Source organism: Aureobasidium subglaciale (genome assembly GCF_000721755.1).
Source record: "Aureobasidium subglaciale EXF-2481 unplaced genomic scaffold scaffold_40, whole genome shotgun sequence".
Classification (NCBI taxonomy): Eukaryota; Fungi; Ascomycota; class Dothideomycetes; order Dothideales; family Saccotheciaceae; genus Aureobasidium; species Aureobasidium subglaciale.
This window is the reverse complement of record NW_013566955.1, coordinates 130704-149685: the sequence shown is the minus strand read 5'-3', so window position 1 is coordinate 149685 and position 18982 is coordinate 130704. Positions and strand designations below refer to the sequence as shown.

Below are 18982 nucleotides of genomic sequence, written 5' to 3'. Positions count from 1 at the left end.
AAAAACTTTAACCTATATTTTATTTTAATTTAGATACTAGACTCTATTTCTAATAGCCTTATTCTTATATATATACTTTAAGATATAGTATTTATAAGCTATTAGTAAAAATAGACTAAATACTTTTTTAGACCTTACTTAAAGTTAGTTAAAATACTTTTTTAGAATACTTTTTTAGAATACTTTTTTAGACTAAACTTTTTAAATACTTTTTTAGACTAGGACCTTCTAAAAGAGCATTAGATTCTAGAATTAGGGTACTATTACGTATTCCTATAACGACGGATCTTACTAGATAACGATCGACCTAGTACTAGTCTCTCCTAGTCTATAGGCTACCGTAACGTAGTATAAGATCTTAGACACTAAATACGGAGGCGATTACTAAGTTATTAAGTTAAGGTTCTAACTAAGCTAGACTATAAAGGCAGTCCGGCAACCGAGGAGGGCGTATAGCCGAGTAGACTAGATCGAGATCTAAAAGGCAGTATCCCTTCTCCTATAGATCTAATTAATCTAAACTAAGTAGTAACTAGACGGCCTAGTAGAACGGTTTATATAAGGAGTAACTAGTATCCTAGAAGATAACATCCTATATACTAAGCCGTATCCGAAAGGGAAGAGGTAGTAGATACTAGCTCTATTAGCTATACGTAACACTTTATCTACCTTTCGGAACGAGGAGACGACGCGACGTCGAAGAGGTTAGGACTACGTAGTAGTACATAGCTAGATACTTACCGTCTAGAGGAATTACTTCTCCTAGATAGTAGAATAGAAGGCTAGATACTAGGTAGAGTTTATAGGAGATATAGCGAATGTCTAGAAGGCTAATAAGTTTACTTAACTAGAACCTAGGTCTAGGGGAGTTCCGGCTCTCTAAGGACCGGGAGGACTAGTAGAGTAAGATAAAGAGAAGGCGGACGTTATACTCTATACCTTCTTCCTACTCTAACCGGACCTAGAGTCTAGAGACAACGGCGGCGTTTAGGATACCTACCTAATAGTACCCTATAAAAGGATTACATTAAAGGAAGTTAGAGCCGCTATCTTCCGATCTAGCCTAAATAAAGTACTAGGACTAGACGACATCCTATTCCTAGTATAGCGGAACATCTAGGAAGAGGCTAAAGATAATATTATAGCTCTATATAGAGCCTCGCTTAAGCTCGGACACTTACCGAAGACCTAGAGGAACGCGAGGATTATCCCGCTACGTAAACTAGGAAAGCTAGACTATACTATACCGAAGGCCTTTCGCCTTATATCCCTACTAGCTATAATTAGTAAAGGATTAGAGGCCGTAGTAGCTAATAGGCTATTATATATAGCCGAACACTACTCCCTCCTTCCGGTTAACTACTTTAGTACTAGGAAGAAGAGATCGTATAAGTAGGCGCTAAACATTTTAGTTAAACGCATCTACGCGGTATAGCGGAAGGGGCTAGTCCTTATACTATTAACCTTTAACGTATAAGGAGCCTTTAACGGAGTTAATAAGGCGGTGTTATAAGCGAGACTATTAGAACGAGGAATCCCGGAAAAGCTTAGGGTCTAGATCTAGGATTTTTATAGTAATAGGATAGCTACTATCGCGCTAGACACATTCGAGAGCGAGATACTCCTTATCGTATAAGCAGGAATCCCGTAAGGTTCTCCCCTATCCCCTATCCTATATATCTTCTATAACGCTAACCTAGTTAAATAGCTAATCGACGATAAGGGAGGGGCTATCGGATTCGTAGACGATTATACCCCCTAGGTTATAAGACCGGACGCCGACGCTAACATCTAGGCTCTTTAAGACACTATTATTCCGAAGGCAGAGATGTAAGCTAGAGAGAGCGGCGCTACCTTCGAACTATCGAAAACTGGACTTATCTACTTTATATACTAAACTAAATAGGTAGAATAGTATAGCCTACACCTCTAGTTCTAAAGTTATAACGTCCCCTTAAGCGAGGACGTTAAGATCCTAGGAGTAACCTTCGATAAGTATATAACATTTAGCCGACACGTCGTAAGGGTAACTACTAAGGTAATAAAATAATACCTCGCGATCTAACGATTACGAGGCGTAAGACCGAAATAGGTTAAATAGCTATATAATTCTATAGTAGTGCCTATTATAGACTATAGAGCCTTAGTATAGTACGGACTAGGAAAGTACGCCCTAACTATATAGCTAGCGGATATAGAAAAGGTATAACGGATTAGCGTATAAGCTATTACGCTAGCATTTAAATCCGCGGCCTTCCTTATTACTTAAGCGGAGGCGTCGCTACTAGATATAGAGAGTAGACTATAGAGGAGAGTCGCGAACTACTTTATTAAGTACCTTATAGTACCTATAATAAACCCCCTCTTCGACTAGCTATCTAGGATCTAGATATAGTTAAAGATATATATCTCCTTAATAGCCCTCGTAGCTAAGAGGCTAGGACTAGTAATAGGGGTTATAGTAGAGTGCCTAATAGAAATAGTCGAACTAGCTATATAGGAGCTATAGCTCTAAGGGATCCTAGAGTATATATTCTATAGAGTAGACTTAACTAAAGATAATATACTCTAATAGATAAGTAGAAGGAATCTCTCGGAGATTAAGAGGATATTCTAGACGGACGCTATAAGGGAAAAGAGGAGAGTCGGGGTAGTAGTAGTATAAGAAAACCCCCTTATAACGCTAGTCTAAAGGGAGGTACCCTAGCTAGCTACCTTAAACTCGACTATCGTAAAGCTACTCGCTATTAAGGTAGCGCTATCGCTATAAGCTAAGAAGCGCCCGAAGCCGAAGGCTACGACTATAGTTATAGATAGTAAGTAGGCGCTAGTATATATTACCTAGGGAGTCTATCTAGGCAGCTAGTATATAGTAAGGTATATTCGTAGATATATATTAGTACTATATAATAGAGGGGAGGGGAGGGTAAGGCTATAGTAGGTCCTAGCCTATAAAGGGCTATAAGGGAACGAGGAGGTAGATAGACGTATAAAGGAGGTTATTAATAAAGTAGACCTCTACTAGTACTCTTACCCCTTTAAACCCTCTAACCCTCCTAACCTCTTTAACCGTCCTAAGGTTACGAATAAGGCGAGACCCCCTAAAATAACTCTTCTAAAACTTATAGTATCTTAATAGTACATCTAGAGGAATAGCGCACCTATTAGGACTATAGAGCTAAGAGTTACTAGGAAGGGCCTTTAAGCTAACCTAGATACACACTTTAGGACGAGACAATTCTTACGGCTAGAAAACCCTCGGAAGGTAGGATAGTATACGTAGAAACTAGATAGGGCCCTTTTAGGGTTATACGCGGAAAAGTTATATAACGCCCTTACGTCTTAAGAGGCCTTTATACTAGTATAATGCCGTATAGGGCAATCGCATCTAAAAAGTTGCCTATTCTATAAGCGACTATTAGAAATAGCGAGCTATACGTATAGGATAGTAAGGGAGATAATCGCCTATATACTTTATAAGTGCCCTCTCCTTTAGTAGGAGCGCTAAGCTATAACGGAGGTTATCGGAAAGAGGTAGAGAGATTAATCTTATATCCTAGGGGGATAGAACCCCTAGGTTAATCTATAGACTAGGTAACTAGTCGATAGACCGCGAGAGAAATAGAGAGTAAATATCCTAGTAGTAAAAGTAGTATTAAGCTTCCTATATAAGACGGGGAGATTTTATAACTCTACGAGGGTAAATTCGTAAAGGGGAAGCTAGAATAGAATAAGGACAGATAGGGACGAAGAAGGAAGAACTAATAGGAGACGGCTTATAGGTTTGCCGTAGAACTAAGTAGCCTAATTAATTAAATCAATTAATTAATTAATCTATAGGGTTAGTGCTAGTCTCTAAAACTTAGAGAAATAGACACTAAAGTCCTAGTTCTTCTATTTTAGGTTATATAGACGGTTCTAAGTATTCTAGATACGGTTAGGGTTACCGAAGGCTTATTCTAGGTATTTGTTAAAGTCCGATACTTCGTCGTCGTATACGAGGTATATTCTAATATAAATGTCTAAGGGTATTTATACGAACGGTGTAAAGGTATAACTAGTATTTAATAAAGAGGTTAAGTATAAGGCTCCTATCTACTAGTAATGACTATAACCTATATACTTGCTATAATTATGTACGTAAGCGTCTATCTTACTCCTAGGGAGCAGCTCTCGTAGCGCTGTAATCCTACTCTTATAAGCAACTCTTTCTACGTAATAAGAGCAGCTCTCTTTACTAAGACATTCGTGCTCTGCCCTTATTATAGGTTCGTAACATTATTCCCCCTTTTAGCTAGCTTCCGTCCTAGAAGCTTCCTAATAAGCTTACGTTACTTTCTAGCCTTCGCTCTTCTAACGATGTCTTCCTCTCTTGCTCCCCCCCCTACGCTTTCGAAGAAACGAAATTCTACGAACCGCCGGAAGGAACTTATACTCGACGTCGAATAGAACGGTATTAAAATAGCACCCTACACCGCTTACCGAATAGCGAAGGTAGTTAAGGGCGGAGCCCGCCCTAAGTGTATTATAGGTCCTCGTTTCTCTAAGTGTTCCGAGTGTCTTAAACATAATCGTAAGAGCTACGATGCATCCCTATCTTATTCCTAGTAGCAAAAGTTACGTAATACGCGAGAGAAGCTTCGTCGCGACATCGAGTCGCTAGAAGAAGAAGAAGTTATAATCCTTTAGTAGTTATCCTAGGACTAATAGCGTCTTACGGAAAAGCGGATAAAGAAGATTCGCCTACGTAAACAGCTCCGTTAGGCTAAGCGCCGTACCGACAGTATAGCCGCCTCGGCGTTAGACGAGCTAGAAGCGGAAGAACCTATCCCCGTCGTTCCTAACTTTCTTAACGTGTCTCCTAGGGTTAAGCTTACTAATAGCTCTTTTCTATAGGACATCCTCGAGATGCCTATCTAAGACTAAGGTACTCTTACGGGCGTTACCTTAGATAACCTGTTCGAGGGTCTCTTTCCTCTTAAGTTATTAGGCTAAGAGGCCGCGGTCTAATAATCTTTTATTACTAGGGTTTCTCCTTAGGAGGTCTTATCGAGGAAGTCCTTATACTCCTAGTACGTTATCCTATCTATTAGGTTTAGTTCTTTTCTAACCTTATTCATTTTGCAGTTCCTAGCTATATGTCCTTCTTCCTAGCAGCGATAGTAGCGAACGCCCGAGCGCTTCTAGCTCCGACTACGTGTCGCGGTATTTCCTAATTCTATAGGTTATAGTCCGTACGGATCTTTATCGTACTTTCCTTTCTAATAGTTTTTAAATCCTAGGTAGAAGAATCTATCCTGTCGTAATTCTTATAACCTCTTATCGATCTCCTTTACTGCGTTAATTATTGCCGCGAGTGTCCTAATGTTAGTGTTTCTAGACAGCTCCATTTTAACGGTATCCTTTAGTCCGAGGTAGAACTGTAAACGGAATGCGGCATCGTTCTACTCGAGATCGGCTATATAGCCCTAGAACTCTAAAGCATACGTAGCGACAGAAGTAGTCTAGCGTAATCGGCGTATATGTCGGTCTATATAGCTTTCCTTATTAGATATTCCGTATAGATCGTTAAGCTTAATTTCGAACTTATTATAATCGTAAAAGATTTTCCTAGTTTCGGTCTTTAGATTCCCTCCGTTTCGGGTGTCTAGCTAGTCTTTTAGATATAGTCGAAATCCTTTTCTAGCTCTTCCGCGTAAGAAGGAGGCGGCGTATAAGACCTTATTAGGCTTATCCTAAAACTAGGCCTAATTAAAATAGAAGTACAGCTAAACCTGCAGCTAGAATGCTTCTAATCGTCCTAGGGTCCCGTCGAACGTCTCCGGCGTAGACACCTTTAGTAGCCTAGCTTACCCGGCACTTCCTAATAAGGAAGTTAGGGTAGCCTCGTTTCCTCCGCTTCCGGTAATCGATATAGCACTTATTTGTTCCGAGATTCCTATTACTAGAATTCCTTATCGTCGGGGTTTCGGAGTGCTGTCTCGTACAGATATAAGTAATAGACCTCTAGTTAGTGCTTAAAATATTAAAGTCCGATACTTCGTCGTCGTACACGAGGTATATTCTAATGTAAATGTCTAAGGATGTTTATACGAACGGTGTAAAGGTATAACTAGTATTTAATAAAGAGGTTAAGCACGAGGCTCCTATCTACTAGTAATAACTATAACCTATATACTTGCTATAATTATGTACGTAAGCGTCTGTCTTACTCCTAGGGAGCAGCTCTCGTAGCGCCGTAATCCTGCTCTTATAAGCAACTCTTTCTACGTGATAAGAGCAGCTCTCTTTACTAAGACATTCGTGCTCTGCCCTTATTACGGGTTCGTAATAGTATTTTAAAAGTTGTTAGTAGTCTATAAACTAGGGGACACTATATAGGGTTTTAGGCAAAATTAAGTTATAGGCGTCGTCCTTTAGACGGCTAGCTACGTAAATTAGGCGGGACTAGGTAGTCGGGAATCGGTCGGCGTTTATAGTTATCTTACCGTAAATTTATTAAACGAAGCGGCGAAGGTCGGGTCTCTAGCCTTTAAAAACTTTAGGGTTAGGGAGCTTCTTACTAGGACGACTAGACTCGGAAGGTAGGGTAGCAAGAGTCGGAGTCTCTCTCTCTATATAACCTAGCGGGGGTTTAGTAGCTAGTCTACTAGCGATAGGGCGGGTAGGTAGTATAGCAGGTTAAGCGGCATTAATTACGCGCTCTTTCTTAACCTAAGCGCGGATAAGCTAAGCGTTTAGCTTAGTAATATTCTCCTTTTAGTATAAGATAATAGCGTCCTTACTTATAATAGTCTCTTAGGCCTTATCTAATAGGACACTCTTTTTATACGCGAACTCTTCTACTTAGGAGAGGTGCGTGTTACGATCCTGCCTCGGACAGGGTTATATAGCCTGCTCTATAGTTCCCCGCACCTTAGCGGAATAGAGCACTCTATATAATACGCCATCTACTCTACTCTACTCTGCTGCTCTGCTTTATAGAGCATAATAGAGCATATAGAGCAATATATATACACTCATTATCTATTAAGTATATAGGTAGGTAGGACGACCTTAGGTAGTCCTACGTTTAACTTAATTAGTTATTCTAACAGTCCCTTTAGTATATACTACTATATAACCTGCTTTACTTCGCTTAACACTCCTCTTTACGAGTCTAACCCCGTAACTAGTTATTCTCTCCTAAGAATAGTTAGCTATAACAGTGCGCATTTAAGTTACGGAAGTATAGAAGCTACTCCTTAGAGTGTTCTATAATATAGTTAGATAGGTCCTAAGGGTTCTCGGCGGAGAAGGGGGGAATCGATCGTTCTAAGAATATAGTAATAGGCTGGCGGGTAGCTATTCCTTAGGTAGGAGCTACGTAATGTTATAGGGGCAGGTTAGGTATAAAGTAGAAGGAGCAGCTACACGGAGTATAGTAGTATTTAATAGGCTATCTACGGTCAGGCAGTAAAACTGATAGGCAGGTTTAATGATAGGACGTAGCTCGAAGAGCTACAAACATAGAAGTGGTATAGGCTATATAACCATTCCCTAGCAGAACCTCGGTTCTGTAACTTACGTGACCCTGTCAGGGTCACCCAGGCGGCCGGGGCACTTGTAGCGTTCGTTTAGCCTTCTATAACTGGCCCGTAGCTACTGCAACTCTTGTAACAACACTGCGTAGGCCACCCTGGCCGTCACAACGCTTACTTGTAGGCAAGCGCCGTGACATACGGGCGCTTAGTATAGTTTAGTATTTAATAGGTTCGATAAGAGGAGGAACGAGGATCTATCTACGCGGACTCCGCTTAAGAATGTACGGACGCTAAGGATGCCGTACGGGCACCGCCCGTATCCTACTCTAAAGCTTCGCCCTTTACAGTTAGCGTTACGCGACTTATTTATTCGTCCTAGAAAAATAACTGGAATTATGGTCGGAAGCGCGAGCTACTCTCTTATCTCGGATATAAGTATAATGTCCCCTTTCACTACGCCGTCGAACGAACGTGCCATTAAAACGATTATAACATAATCGCCTAAAATCTTGATACCTTTATAAATCTTGTACGTGTACTGTCCAGTTTTAAACGGAAGATAAGGCGCTTTTACTACCTAGTGTCCATCACTGTCTACGTAGACGGATTTGTTGTTAATTAAGACACTATCGATGAAAGCTTCTAAACGCACATTACATAGTGAAATTTTACTACGAACCTAGAGTCTGTAGTTTAATCCGATAGCTATCACGCCCTTTTCGATAACATCTAAATAGATTCGAGACGGGCAAGTGGGAAATTCTAATGTACCCTTATCTCTCTTAATGTAATCGGTTAGCAAAGAAGGTGTCAAACCCGGAGGTTAACGTCGTGTACTGCCCTGCTCATAAGCATATACGAAGCTTAACAATTCAGCATCAGCACCTGCTCTTAAGTATAAGGTCAGATTAACAGGAATATCCTTACTTTCGAGAATTCCTATCGGCATACTAACAGTAGGGACGCCGAGGTGTCGTAAAGCTCTGTTGCCGTTGCTGTATCGTACACCATTTAGTAAAGCATGTTCCGCGGACGTAGAATCCTGTTCCAGATCTGCTTTACCCGCATTACTAGCAGCGGGGAAGACGACAGCGTCGAAGTTATGTTCTGCCTTCTAATCTTCGAGATCGCGCTTTCGTTATGCTTCAAGAGCTTTTAAAGCATCGGACATACCTGGAATGTCGTGGATCGACCTCTCACTTCGGTTACCTTCCTTGATGAATTTAGCTAAAGCGGGATAGTTGATAAGATTCTTAACCTCGGCAAAGCGAAGTGGTACGTAGTCTGTTGGGAGCGGGAAAATGAGGTCTGGCGAGGCGTCACCTAAGCTTGCCAGCGTCACATCCTTGTTCTGGAGCAGGAAGTTATCCTAGGCGTAAGAAATGAGTTCGGATCTCTCTTTCACATTCCAATCTGCCGGCGCGCCGACAACATTGTTGTGCTGGCCTATGGAGTCATCTTCATACCTAGAGACAAGTGGAAAATCATCGACCTGAATGCAGATTGCCCCTAGGCTGATGAGATCTGCCTAAGCTCGTGACTAAACTTCTTTAACTTCTTCCGACACATATAGGACATTAGATCTTAAACCATACGTGCCTCTTGTGTACATGTTTGGCACGGCAAGCCGCTTGCCTTCGAGCGAACGAGCATTACAAAGTGCGGAAAGATTACTATTAAGATTAGAGGTGCTTAGTAGAGGTACGACACGTTAGTCTCTCTAAAAGTCGCTAATGTTCTCTAGGTCAGGCTGAGAAACGACTTCCACCACTGCTAACATATCCTCTACAGTTCGTGTTAGAGGTACAACTACGTCGCAGGTAACATATAACGGCTATAGGCCTCTGCAACTGATCACGCCTCTAGAGGGTGTATAGCAAACTAACCCGTTGTTACTCGCAGGGCTTCTTCCGCTTAACACTGTCTCTAACCCAAGTGCAAAAGCGGCGAAAGAAGCGGCAGTCGATGTAGCAGCGCTATTGGATGAGCTAGAGGAGAATGCAGCGGTCAGGTATTAGATGTTATAAGGAGATTCGGCCCTTCTATACACACTACGCTGCATACCCCCAGCTGCTATAGGAGGCATATTGGTCTTGCTAATCATTACACATCTAGCTTAAGCCAACTTCTCCGTAACGAAGGCGTTTTCGTTAGGCTAGAGATTAGCGAAAGCTAGACTGCCCGCCGTAACAGTTATGCCGAGGTACTTGAAGCCGTCTTTGAGTGTATATGGTATACCATTAAGCTTGCTAAGAAGCTTCCCACTAGCACGGCGCTCATCTGACGCAGCAGCTTCGGCGAAAAGATTTGGGTTGAGAAGCGGTACTGAATTGAGGAAAAGACCACGGGCATCGTAGGTGCTAATGCGATGAAGGTAAAGTGCGCAGAGCTTAGTACTTGTCGTAGCACTAGTCGAGAGAAGGTCTTAGAGGAGGCTAATGGGAGCTTCGACGATAGACTGCTTATAGAGATCATTAGCAAATCAATCTTGCTTTAAGGGTAAGGAATGCGACCTACTATTGACGAAGACGACATTTTGAATAGCTTCGACTTGTAACCCGACGTAATTCCAGGATTTGTACTTAAATGTGTTTGTCCTATAGAGTAGGGAGTAGTAAAAGGAGAAATGACCTACACTTATAGAATGAGTCGAGAATTCGTTGGAAGAGCAGCATTCCCGCTGTCGCTAGCGAAATCGACCAAAACCTACAAGTGCAATATATCGTACGGTTACAACTGCGTATAGGGTGTAAGTAGGGCTTTGTATATACCCTAATAGCAGGAATTAGCGGAGGCGGGCGTTGCTTTCAATAATTGCCTACATATAGCTCCGATCGCGGGCATTGTTAGGGCTTAGCAAAAGATGATAATTATGTTGCATCGTGATGCTCCTTATGCTGCTTGCAGGATTCCGCCGCTAGAAGCTATACATTGCATTAACATCTAAATTGATAATAAGATGCGCTGCCACTCCTTTACATAATGTAGAGGGGTCATCGATCCGGTCTTGTAAGAAGGAGAGAGAGAGCGGCAGGAAGGATAAAGTGGTGAACTAGGTTGTTTTAAGGTTCCCGACGCCCCCGACAATCTATCCATCCAGCATCCCCGGGGTACGGGCAAGTTGACGACAGGCATTCTCTCTTCTACGATCCTTCCTATATAGTTTTGACAAAGATGGCGGAAAGTCGCGGCGCACTCGTTATGGTAGGTAGCGGCCCTAGTATCGGCAGTCACGTCGTACGCACCTTTTCGACGTACGGATTCGAGCGTATCATCCTCCTCTCCCGCGACCCGTTACGACTCGGCCAAGATGCGCGATTCATCCGAGCTACAACGCAATCCGCTAACATCTCGAGCCTCGCCATCGATCTCTTAAAGATAAGCGACATTCCCTCGGCACTCGCATAGGTCGACCAGGCACTCGGAGGCACACCTCTCGAAGTCGTCCTTTTTAACGCCGCCAGAGTAGGCCCGAGTACACTAGTCGAGTAGCCCATAGAAGAGCTAGAATTGGACTTACGAATTAAAGTCACAGGTTGCTATGCTGTTGCTTAATGGGCCATCCTGAAACTACTGGCTGTAAAGGACACGCATAAGCCCGCCTTCCTCTGCACCTTAGGCTCTATCTATAAGGACCCTATCCTAGAGGTGTTTTCGCTGTCAATCTGTAAGGCTGGTTAACACAACTTGCTGCACAGTATGCATAAGAGATATAAGGAAGAGAAGGTATATTGTGGACTCGTCGTGGTCGGAGGAGTCGTCGCAGCTGAGAACCTGTAGTGCAATGCAGAGAATATTGCTAATAAGACGTAGGCTTTATATAATCAGCGCGAGGAACTTGAAGTCGAGATTATGGACAATTGACGTAGCCGTAGCTATAAAGCAGTTGACGCTCTATCTATCCTCTATACTATCGTCTTTTCCTTGTCTATTAAAGAACTTATAGTATCTAATACCTATGCCTGCTTCTTCGCATCTATAAACTTAGGATACGGCCGCCAGTAGTGGCAGCTATTAAGCGAGTACCCTCTTAATTTCGTAATAACCCTTTGTACCATTAATCCCACCTTTTGCAATGCCCTATTCTATCTTGACTAGCTCGAGCTAAGCTGCCTCGGCTTCCTTTGTCTTGCCTTGTATCCAGAGGTCGTAGATGTTGATGCAGTACTTCGGGTATAGATTGGCAACACCGGTGATGGTACTAGTAGCGCCGGTGGCGAGAGCAGGGACAAGCCAGTCGCTCTAGACGGCGATAACTAGGCACGAATGCGAGCGACTTTAGCGATACCTCTACAAGTGAACTTTACGCCGACGATGTTAGGATGAGCACTAAGCCTCGAGAGCCTGCCGGAGTTGACATTAAGTCCGGCGACGACACTAAAGAAGTCATACATTAGGATAGGAATGGGAGTTATATCGGCGAGCTATAGAGAAGCTAAGTTAGGGAAAACGTTGTACGTAGCAGAGAGCGACACACCTTCTCGAAGAATTTAATAATGGCATCTCCATTTATTATAAAGTGAAAGTAGCTTAGCACAAGAACGAGCGCAAAGTCAGCACCTGCTTCCTTTGCTAGCTACGTCTCTGCAATGACATTTCTCGTACTCTGACCACCGTATCTAAGTGTGATCGTGACATCCGGTTGTCTAAGTTTGTTCGTAAGTCTGCGGGTTGTGCTGACTAGCTCTGACTTATTTTTCACTAACAACGTCACGGCCTCTCCATTCGTACTAGTAAGCACAACTGCGAGACGCTGGTCAGCATATGTAATGGCGATAGTGAGTTTCGACACGTACTGCTATGAAAACCAGAAGAAATCAAGAACTTGATATGCTCGGTTTATGTCGGCCTGTCAATCTCTTAAGTCGAGTCGTTTGCAAACTACGTCAGACTGGGAACATGGATGTTAGGAGAAAGGGACTTTAGTGTGGTGCTGTAAGCCAGGTTAACGGTGTTATATGAAAAAGCTGGTGTGATTACTAAAACGTAGTGAAGAAGTGTAATGACTAAAGCAGGGTAATGTTAAGCTGATGCGAGTGATTAAGGGAAAGGCGCAGCTTTATACAATAGCGGAACACAGTCTCACCATCAAATATCTAGGCTTGCTACTACTAGCACTTACGTCGGAATCATTCTCGGTATCGAGGACCACTTTTTCGGTAGCAGTATACGATCGGCATCCCTCGTCGCTAAGTGTAGGGAACGGAAGTGGCTTACGATGGGACCCCACAGATCCACTAAAGCGATATCCGATCGGCTGCAGGATTCGGGAGCCGATGAGTCGTTACTGATCGGAGACGTGCTTACCGACTGCTTCTTTAATCGGATGTATGGCCTCGAAGCGTTAATCGCAAATTCAGGGCATTTCGGGAAGAACAAAAACCAGCGTAATGTAAAAGTGGAATTGTTGTGCAAGTAAGCTTTTGTTATATCCTATCTAGTGAAGTCCGCCCCTACTTATTATCTTCTAAGCAAGCCGGTTATAGTGCTTTGTTAAGGCCTGCTCAAACAATGCCACCTATCATTACTATTATCGGATCACTTAATGTAGACATTGCTGTCTATAAACCTCGTGTTCTAAGTGCTGGCGAAACATTTAAAGCATTAATTCCCGCGATCAGCATAGGTAGGAAAGGCGCGAACTAGGCAGTCGCATGTGCGAAGCTGTCACGACGTCAACATAATTCACCCGCGAATGCAGCGGCTTCGGTCTACTAGATAGGAGCTGTTAGCGACGATTCTCATAGTGACATAAGTCTAAGGGGCATAGTAGAGTACGGGATCGTATGTCTGGCGTCTAAATCGAAGCAGGCCAGGGGATGGGCTTAGCATTCATCATTATAGAAGAAGCAACTGCATAGAATCGCATTATGATCTGCGCCGAAGCAAATGAAACTGTCCTTACTTCGCTTTTTATAGCGCTACCGTCACTATGGCCTGATCTCATCGTCTTACAACTAGAGATACCTTTAGCTACAGTATTATAGGTTCTCGAGCTAGCAAATTCGTATAAGGTGCCAGTTTTGCTTAATCCAGCGCCTGCACAGAAGCTTCCATTCGAGCACTACATTAGCTTAGAGCATTTTGTAATAAACGAGACAGAAGCTAGTCTACTCGCGGACTGTACAGAAAACGAGCTGGAAACGTCATTAGGAATCTCAAGAGTCGCGTAAGAGTTTAGTGATCGAGGTGTTTAAAACGTCATTATCATTCTTGGCGGCAGAGGCGTGTATCACTTAGCCTCCAGAACTAGTAAGGAGGGAGTGGTCCGCGTAAGGAAAGTGAAAGTAGTCGACACAACAGCGGCTGGAGATACCTGGATTGGTTCATACGCCTTTTCAGTCGTCGATAAAGACTTTCAAATAGAGTAAGCGTTAGAGAAGGCCAACTTAGCGGCGGCGATTACCGTCTAACGTAGAGACGCTCAGCAAAGTATTCTATGGTTAGACGAGCTGTAGGGTAGCTAAGTGCCATTCAGCGACAAGCTCGGAATCTTGTAAAGACATGGGCAAGTTTAATTCTGTCCGGGATGTTCGATTAGACGATCGTAAAGCAAGCACTAAAGATCTTGTGCATAACGCTACGAATGTCGACTCTGGTTCTCGTAGAGTCTTGTACTTTCTGCACTTCGTCCAGTATATAAGCTGTTATTTGAGCATTCGTCGCTACCTCTTGCATCCGACATATCTGATTCCTAAACCACGCTCTTTCTACGCATCATCTTTTTCCGAACCGAGCATTAAGAGTGGCTAAAGCATGTTGACCGGCAAAGGTTCACCGCAGACGACGCTAGATTCGGAAGAAGCGTCAACCATCATACGTGCTAACTCCTTGATCTTTGCGAGAGCGAGAAGTGTTTCGGCAGCTAAGGGTAGAGTCTTATATGCTACGCGATGGAGATTGGACCTTGCTCGCGTAAATTTTGCTCGCATATGTACGGAAAGCTCTGGTTATTGTGTACGAGAGGTGAGGATTGAGATAGTGCGGCGTAAGCTGTCCTATAGCTACGTAGTCCATAAGTCGAGGACGGCTGTTAAAGAGCTTTTCGAGATCTTTATTAATTTTCGCGGCTACAATTATAACTTCCGTCTCGTCTGCGACAGTCCCTCTTTGACGATGCTAAGGGTCGATCTTAGAGATGCGGCCTATGAACGACTGAATCTTTTAGAAGAAGACGGCGCCCGGCTAGTACAAGGCCTAGAACAGAGCATCCGTAATCTGATTAGCATCGTCCGTCGGATCCCGATCTCCCGACACACTCTCTAGGCCGGCGGGCGAAGGTTGCGCAAGCATCTCTAACGCCTTGTCGTCCGACAAGAACAAGCCCTTACCTCTAGCAGACACGGCTCTCCCATCTAACAGCCTGATCTACGAGAGGACGCGAATCTCTAGAGCCCCGAAGCTTGTCTTGTCGGCCTTATCGAAGACGGTGTAGGCCTCTTTCAGGCTACCGTAAGCTGCTTCGGTGCGTCCTTCTATGATGTCAACGTAGCTCAGGAGAAGCAAGTCGCCAGGAGGTGCTCGCGCTTTAGTCGTGTAGAGCCGTCTAGTCCGGCATAGCTCGAAAAGTTGTAGGCCGATTCCTGGTGGTGCCGCTAACTCTCGGTGTTCGAGTGCGTATGTTAAAGACGGCGTAACAGCAAAGCGGCGAAGCTTAAGAGGGCTGAGCGCACTATAGTCGACTCGCCGGCTATGACGATAATGTAGCGTCGCATAGTCGACTACTGTTGCTGCGTCTCGACGGGTGCGAGAATGGGAGGGACCGTCCTATGCTTAAAGTAGTCGAATAGCAGTTGCTCCCCTGTCTGTGCATGCTGTGTAGTGCCACCTGCTCTTTCTGTTTGCGACTGCCCGTAGCCGGCGCCTATAAGATCGCTTTGTCGGATTAGGCGACTGTCGTCAGTCGTTGTAAAGGCTGGCGAGTTTGTGTTTAGCGAGCTGAAGCGGTTTAAAATGGTCTGCTCTGCGTAGTTCGCAGATGGAAATGCGTCATTCGGTTAGAACTGCTACCACTAGTCGGCATTGTCCCATATGAAACCTACGTAGTCGAAGAAATTATCGACAGCAGGAGCACCTGCTGCTGTAGCACCAGACGATGTGAAAGTCGAGTCGGGTGCTGTCGCGGCTGACAGAGCCTACGCCGCATTGTTGAGAGCAGCGTGACCGTTCGCGTTAGCTTGCCCTTAGACGCCATCTATCCGGTCATAATCATTATAAGTGCTCGAGGAAGGTGCGGCTTGCTGCTAGGGTGTCCGACGTCTTCCGGCGGCAAGAGCGAGCGGTGAGTCGGTCTTCTACGCGCATTGCAAATTCAGGCGTTAACAGTAGGAGCATCTTAGCCGCTACTCGTTGCATCGTACCTTCCTTCTCTTGTATGTCAGACATCTAGTGCGCGACCTCCCTAGCCGTAACTGATCGTTACTCCTTCGACTGTCTTGCCGTTGCTCGTGTCCATTTATGACCAACATGCTTATAGGCAAGCTAGCAGGGTTACGAACATAAAGCTTGCTTCCCCGACTTCGGCGGAACTTAAGCCGGGAGTGCAACCCTGTCGCTAACCTTAAGTGACATTACTCGAACAATTAATGCGTGCACTGATCGCAGTTTGTGCGTTAATAAAAAGAGACTATGCTGTCGCTTATGAGAAATATAAGTTCTGGTTCGTCGGTGGTTATTAGGCTTCGTATTGGAGGAGGTACGCATAGTGCTAGGGGCCATATGCATCGAGCGATCGAGTGTTTACAATTGAAATGTTGTGAACTATAATTTTCCTATTTTACAATTTATAGTTATGCTCGTTCGGTATACTCTGTGGTGGTAGCCCTAATTTTATCGACCGAATCAATCCCTTGCTTGTTACTTATGCCTAGCTCCGCATCGTCTGCTCTTGCGTGTCCTTGATACCTAAATAAGACAACCATCTAATCAATAGTTAGACCCTTGGTCTTAGGTATGAGGAATATGTCCAAATCGTCGCTGCCAGCATCTATGCTGCAAAGAAGAACTATGTGCCGAAGCTAAATGAACTAAAAATGTAAGGCAGTGCTTTAGTTATGCCGGACTAGACTAGCCATTGACAGAGTGCAGCGTATGCTCCTGTGAAAACTCTGAGGGATCCGGGGAAGATCTCGGCCGATACAATACAGGGAATACCGTTAAGACCGAAAGACCAGAAAATAGAGTAAATTATGATTATGCCGATAGCAGCACGACCTCCAGCCGCGGTGGACGCCGATACGGGTACACTAGCAGTAATAGCATCTGCGGGATGACCGACCTTAACGTATGCTCTAATAAACTATAAACAAAGCGAGCAAACGACCGAAGTAACTAACACAGGGCTACGGCGGCTAAGCATATTAATAAAGAAGATGTAGTATATGATTGATGCGATGGCCTTAACCAATCTATAGACACCTATGTAGAGTGGTATGTCCGAGACTCTAAGTGACCTAAACAGTGTTGGTAAGTAGTAGTTAATAGCGGAAGCACCAGACAAGTTCTGTAGTGCAAAGGCGCAAAATACCAGAATGACGCGGTTTCGCATACCCGTTTACGATAGCTCGTTAAGGTAACTCCGGATGAAAGCAAACGTGCCACTACCGTAGCGTGCTACGATAGCCGCTTCTTTATCTAGTCTGTCTTGCATCTCCCTGACATCTTCTAGAAGGTCTGTAGAATGTCAGTGTTTGATAACTTGCGAAAGATATAACAACACTTACACTCGTAATCGGCTAGAAGGTGACGAAGTTGTATAAGTGCTGCCCTTGCATCTGCTTTACGTCCCTTACGCATTAACCATAATGGACTCTCGTGTAAGAAGAAGCCACCCGCCAGCAAAATCGCAGCGGGAATGAGCTGGATCGCCATTAGAATCCTCTACGATAGCGAGGACTTGACGTTTATGTTGTTGTTAATTCTATAGTTGACCTAGAACCAGATGACTGAGCCGATCTGGTACGCAATCTCGAACAGGCCAGTCAGGATGCCGCGGATGGAAGGATCGGATAGTTTAGTAATGTAACTTGGCATAGTGGCAGTGATGGCACTACATCCGAGACCTGTAAGTACGCGTCCGGCGTCTGAGTTCCTCTTTGTCAGTCCAGATTCTTAACAAGACAAACGGAGGCCTTATAGATGAACGACAGCTGGTAGGTGGCGACGGTCATTAAGACTGCACTAGTGATAAAAACGACGGCATTCGCTTAGAGAGCCCATTTGCGGCTAACGCGTTCAGTCACTGAGTTTAATAGCACGTTGTTACTGGTCGTCTTTTATAAGACACTTACGAAAGTAGCAGAATAGAGCGCCGAAGAAGGCACCTGCTTAGAACGCAGATGTGATGTTGCTCGAGATGCTAGCAGCTGTAGCCTTCGTAATACTAAAGTCGCTCTTAGAACTGGCGCGCGCGATTAACGTACTAACAAACGCCGAGTTATAACCGAAGCTGGATTCCGTCAGCCAGATCCCCCTAGACATTTCCTTCTAGGCACATACAGTAGCGATCCGGTTTGTACAGTCGCCAATTGTAGACCTCTTTCGGGGTCGGTCGGTCTTCGACAGCATATAAGCCACCCATTGCTACGAGTTGAGATGAGGCCGAGATAGGGCTTGTGATGCGATAGTAGATAGAGAGTATGGAGAAAGGGACGAGCGATTATATATGTCTAGACAAATAAGACACTCGCCCCCGCGGCACTAGGGCTTACCCTATAGGGGTATATCGATTTAGGGCGTCGTAAATCGCACGCGCTACGGGTGTTGTCGTCGGTACTAGAATTCAAGTGGTCTACGAGAAGGTTTGGTCGCATCTTGTCGGCTAATTGTAGTGTCTGTGCTCATTTGATCCGACCCATCTTAGCAATCCTTCGGGGCAAACGCGACCCGACGACAGTTGACGAACGCGACTGCGTACTAGCCGACGCCTCCTTGTCGTAAGACATTCCTTAACACGAGATGCCCGGATATTATCTGGCCGTACCTGCCATACTGTATGACACCGTTAGAGGACAACGCGTCTAATCTTGTGAGGAGACAACAGATACCTTGCGGCTTTCACAATCCGCTAACTCTCTCCGGCCTCCACGTAGTCTCGACAGCTCCATCCGGGATCTCGCAAACGTTAGCGCGCGTCTAACGGTCGAGAGTCAGGTATGTCATCTGCGGTCTCGAAGGCGGTAGAGACACGGAATACTCTCTCGCGAAATTACGGCAATAAACTTAGTCCCGGTGGTCGTCACGAGTAAGGATCTTAATTATAATTGTACTTTCGATGTCAAAAATCAGATAAGAAACTCCGATACAAGTAGGGCGTGGATCTTGTTGTGTCGATAAAGTTGATTTGCTAGTGACGTGTGATTATATAGAAACACTCTTAACCAAGTGCGCGTTCACGGGCGTCAAAGCCTTACCAGTTAAGATTAGAGCTTCGACATTGTCCATCGCCAGTCTCTTAAACC

General features: G+C 44.3%; 6 protein-coding genes across 6 annotated transcripts; 2 read left to right on the top strand and 4 right to left on the bottom strand.

The window, feature by feature from the left end:
• Positions 1-1192: 1192 nt before the first annotated feature.
• Positions 1193-1396, top strand: AUEXF2481DRAFT_71223 (uncharacterized protein; the record flags this gene model as incomplete). Its single annotated transcript, XM_013483587.1, has 1 exon — positions 1193-1396. A coding segment is annotated over one exon (204 nt), but the record flags the coding sequence as incomplete, so codon positions are not given.
• Positions 1397-8346: 6950 nt separating this feature from the next.
• On the bottom strand, positions 8347-9011 carry AUEXF2481DRAFT_33900 (uncharacterized protein; the record flags this gene model as incomplete). Its single annotated transcript, XM_013483571.1, has 4 exons — positions 8347-8630; positions 8697-8892; positions 8929-8969; positions 8990-9011. The coding sequence occupies 4 exons, from the start codon at positions 9009-9011 to the stop codon at positions 8347-8349; spliced, it is 543 nt and encodes a 180-aa protein (XP_013339025.1).
• Positions 9012-9678: 667 nt separating this feature from the next.
• AUEXF2481DRAFT_9369 (uncharacterized protein) lies at positions 9679-10058 on the bottom strand (the record flags this gene model as incomplete). The annotated part of the gene is made up of 2 exons (XM_013483563.1): positions 9679-9883; positions 10054-10058. 2 exons carry the CDS (start codon positions 10056-10058, stop codon positions 9679-9681), a joined length of 210 nt encoding a protein of 69 aa, XP_013339017.1.
• Positions 10059-14030: 3972 nt separating this feature from the next.
• AUEXF2481DRAFT_704214 (uncharacterized protein) lies at positions 14031-15052 on the top strand. Its single transcript, XM_013483604.1, has one exon. The coding sequence runs from the start codon at positions 14280-14282 to the stop codon at positions 14787-14789; it is 510 nt and encodes a 169-aa protein (XP_013339058.1). The 5' UTR covers positions 14031-14279; the 3' UTR covers positions 14790-15052.
• AUEXF2481DRAFT_92909 (uncharacterized protein) lies at positions 14797-15908 on the bottom strand (the record flags this gene model as incomplete). Its single annotated transcript, XM_013483603.1, has 4 exons — positions 14797-15213; positions 15249-15481; positions 15566-15639; positions 15884-15908. The coding sequence occupies 4 exons, from the start codon at positions 15906-15908 to the stop codon at positions 14892-14894; spliced, it is 654 nt and encodes a 217-aa protein (XP_013339057.1). The 3' UTR covers positions 14797-14891.
• A 536-nt stretch (positions 15909-16444) lies between these two features.
• Positions 16445-18102, bottom strand: AUEXF2481DRAFT_48694 (uncharacterized protein; the record flags this gene model as incomplete). The annotated part of the gene is made up of 9 exons (XM_013483580.1): positions 16445-16514; positions 16586-16821; positions 16843-16975; positions 17081-17195; positions 17246-17400; positions 17461-17605; positions 17644-17702; positions 17857-17970; positions 18041-18102. 9 exons carry the CDS (start codon positions 18100-18102, stop codon positions 16445-16447), a joined length of 1089 nt encoding a protein of 362 aa, XP_013339034.1.
• Positions 18103-18982: the final 880 nt, after the last annotated feature.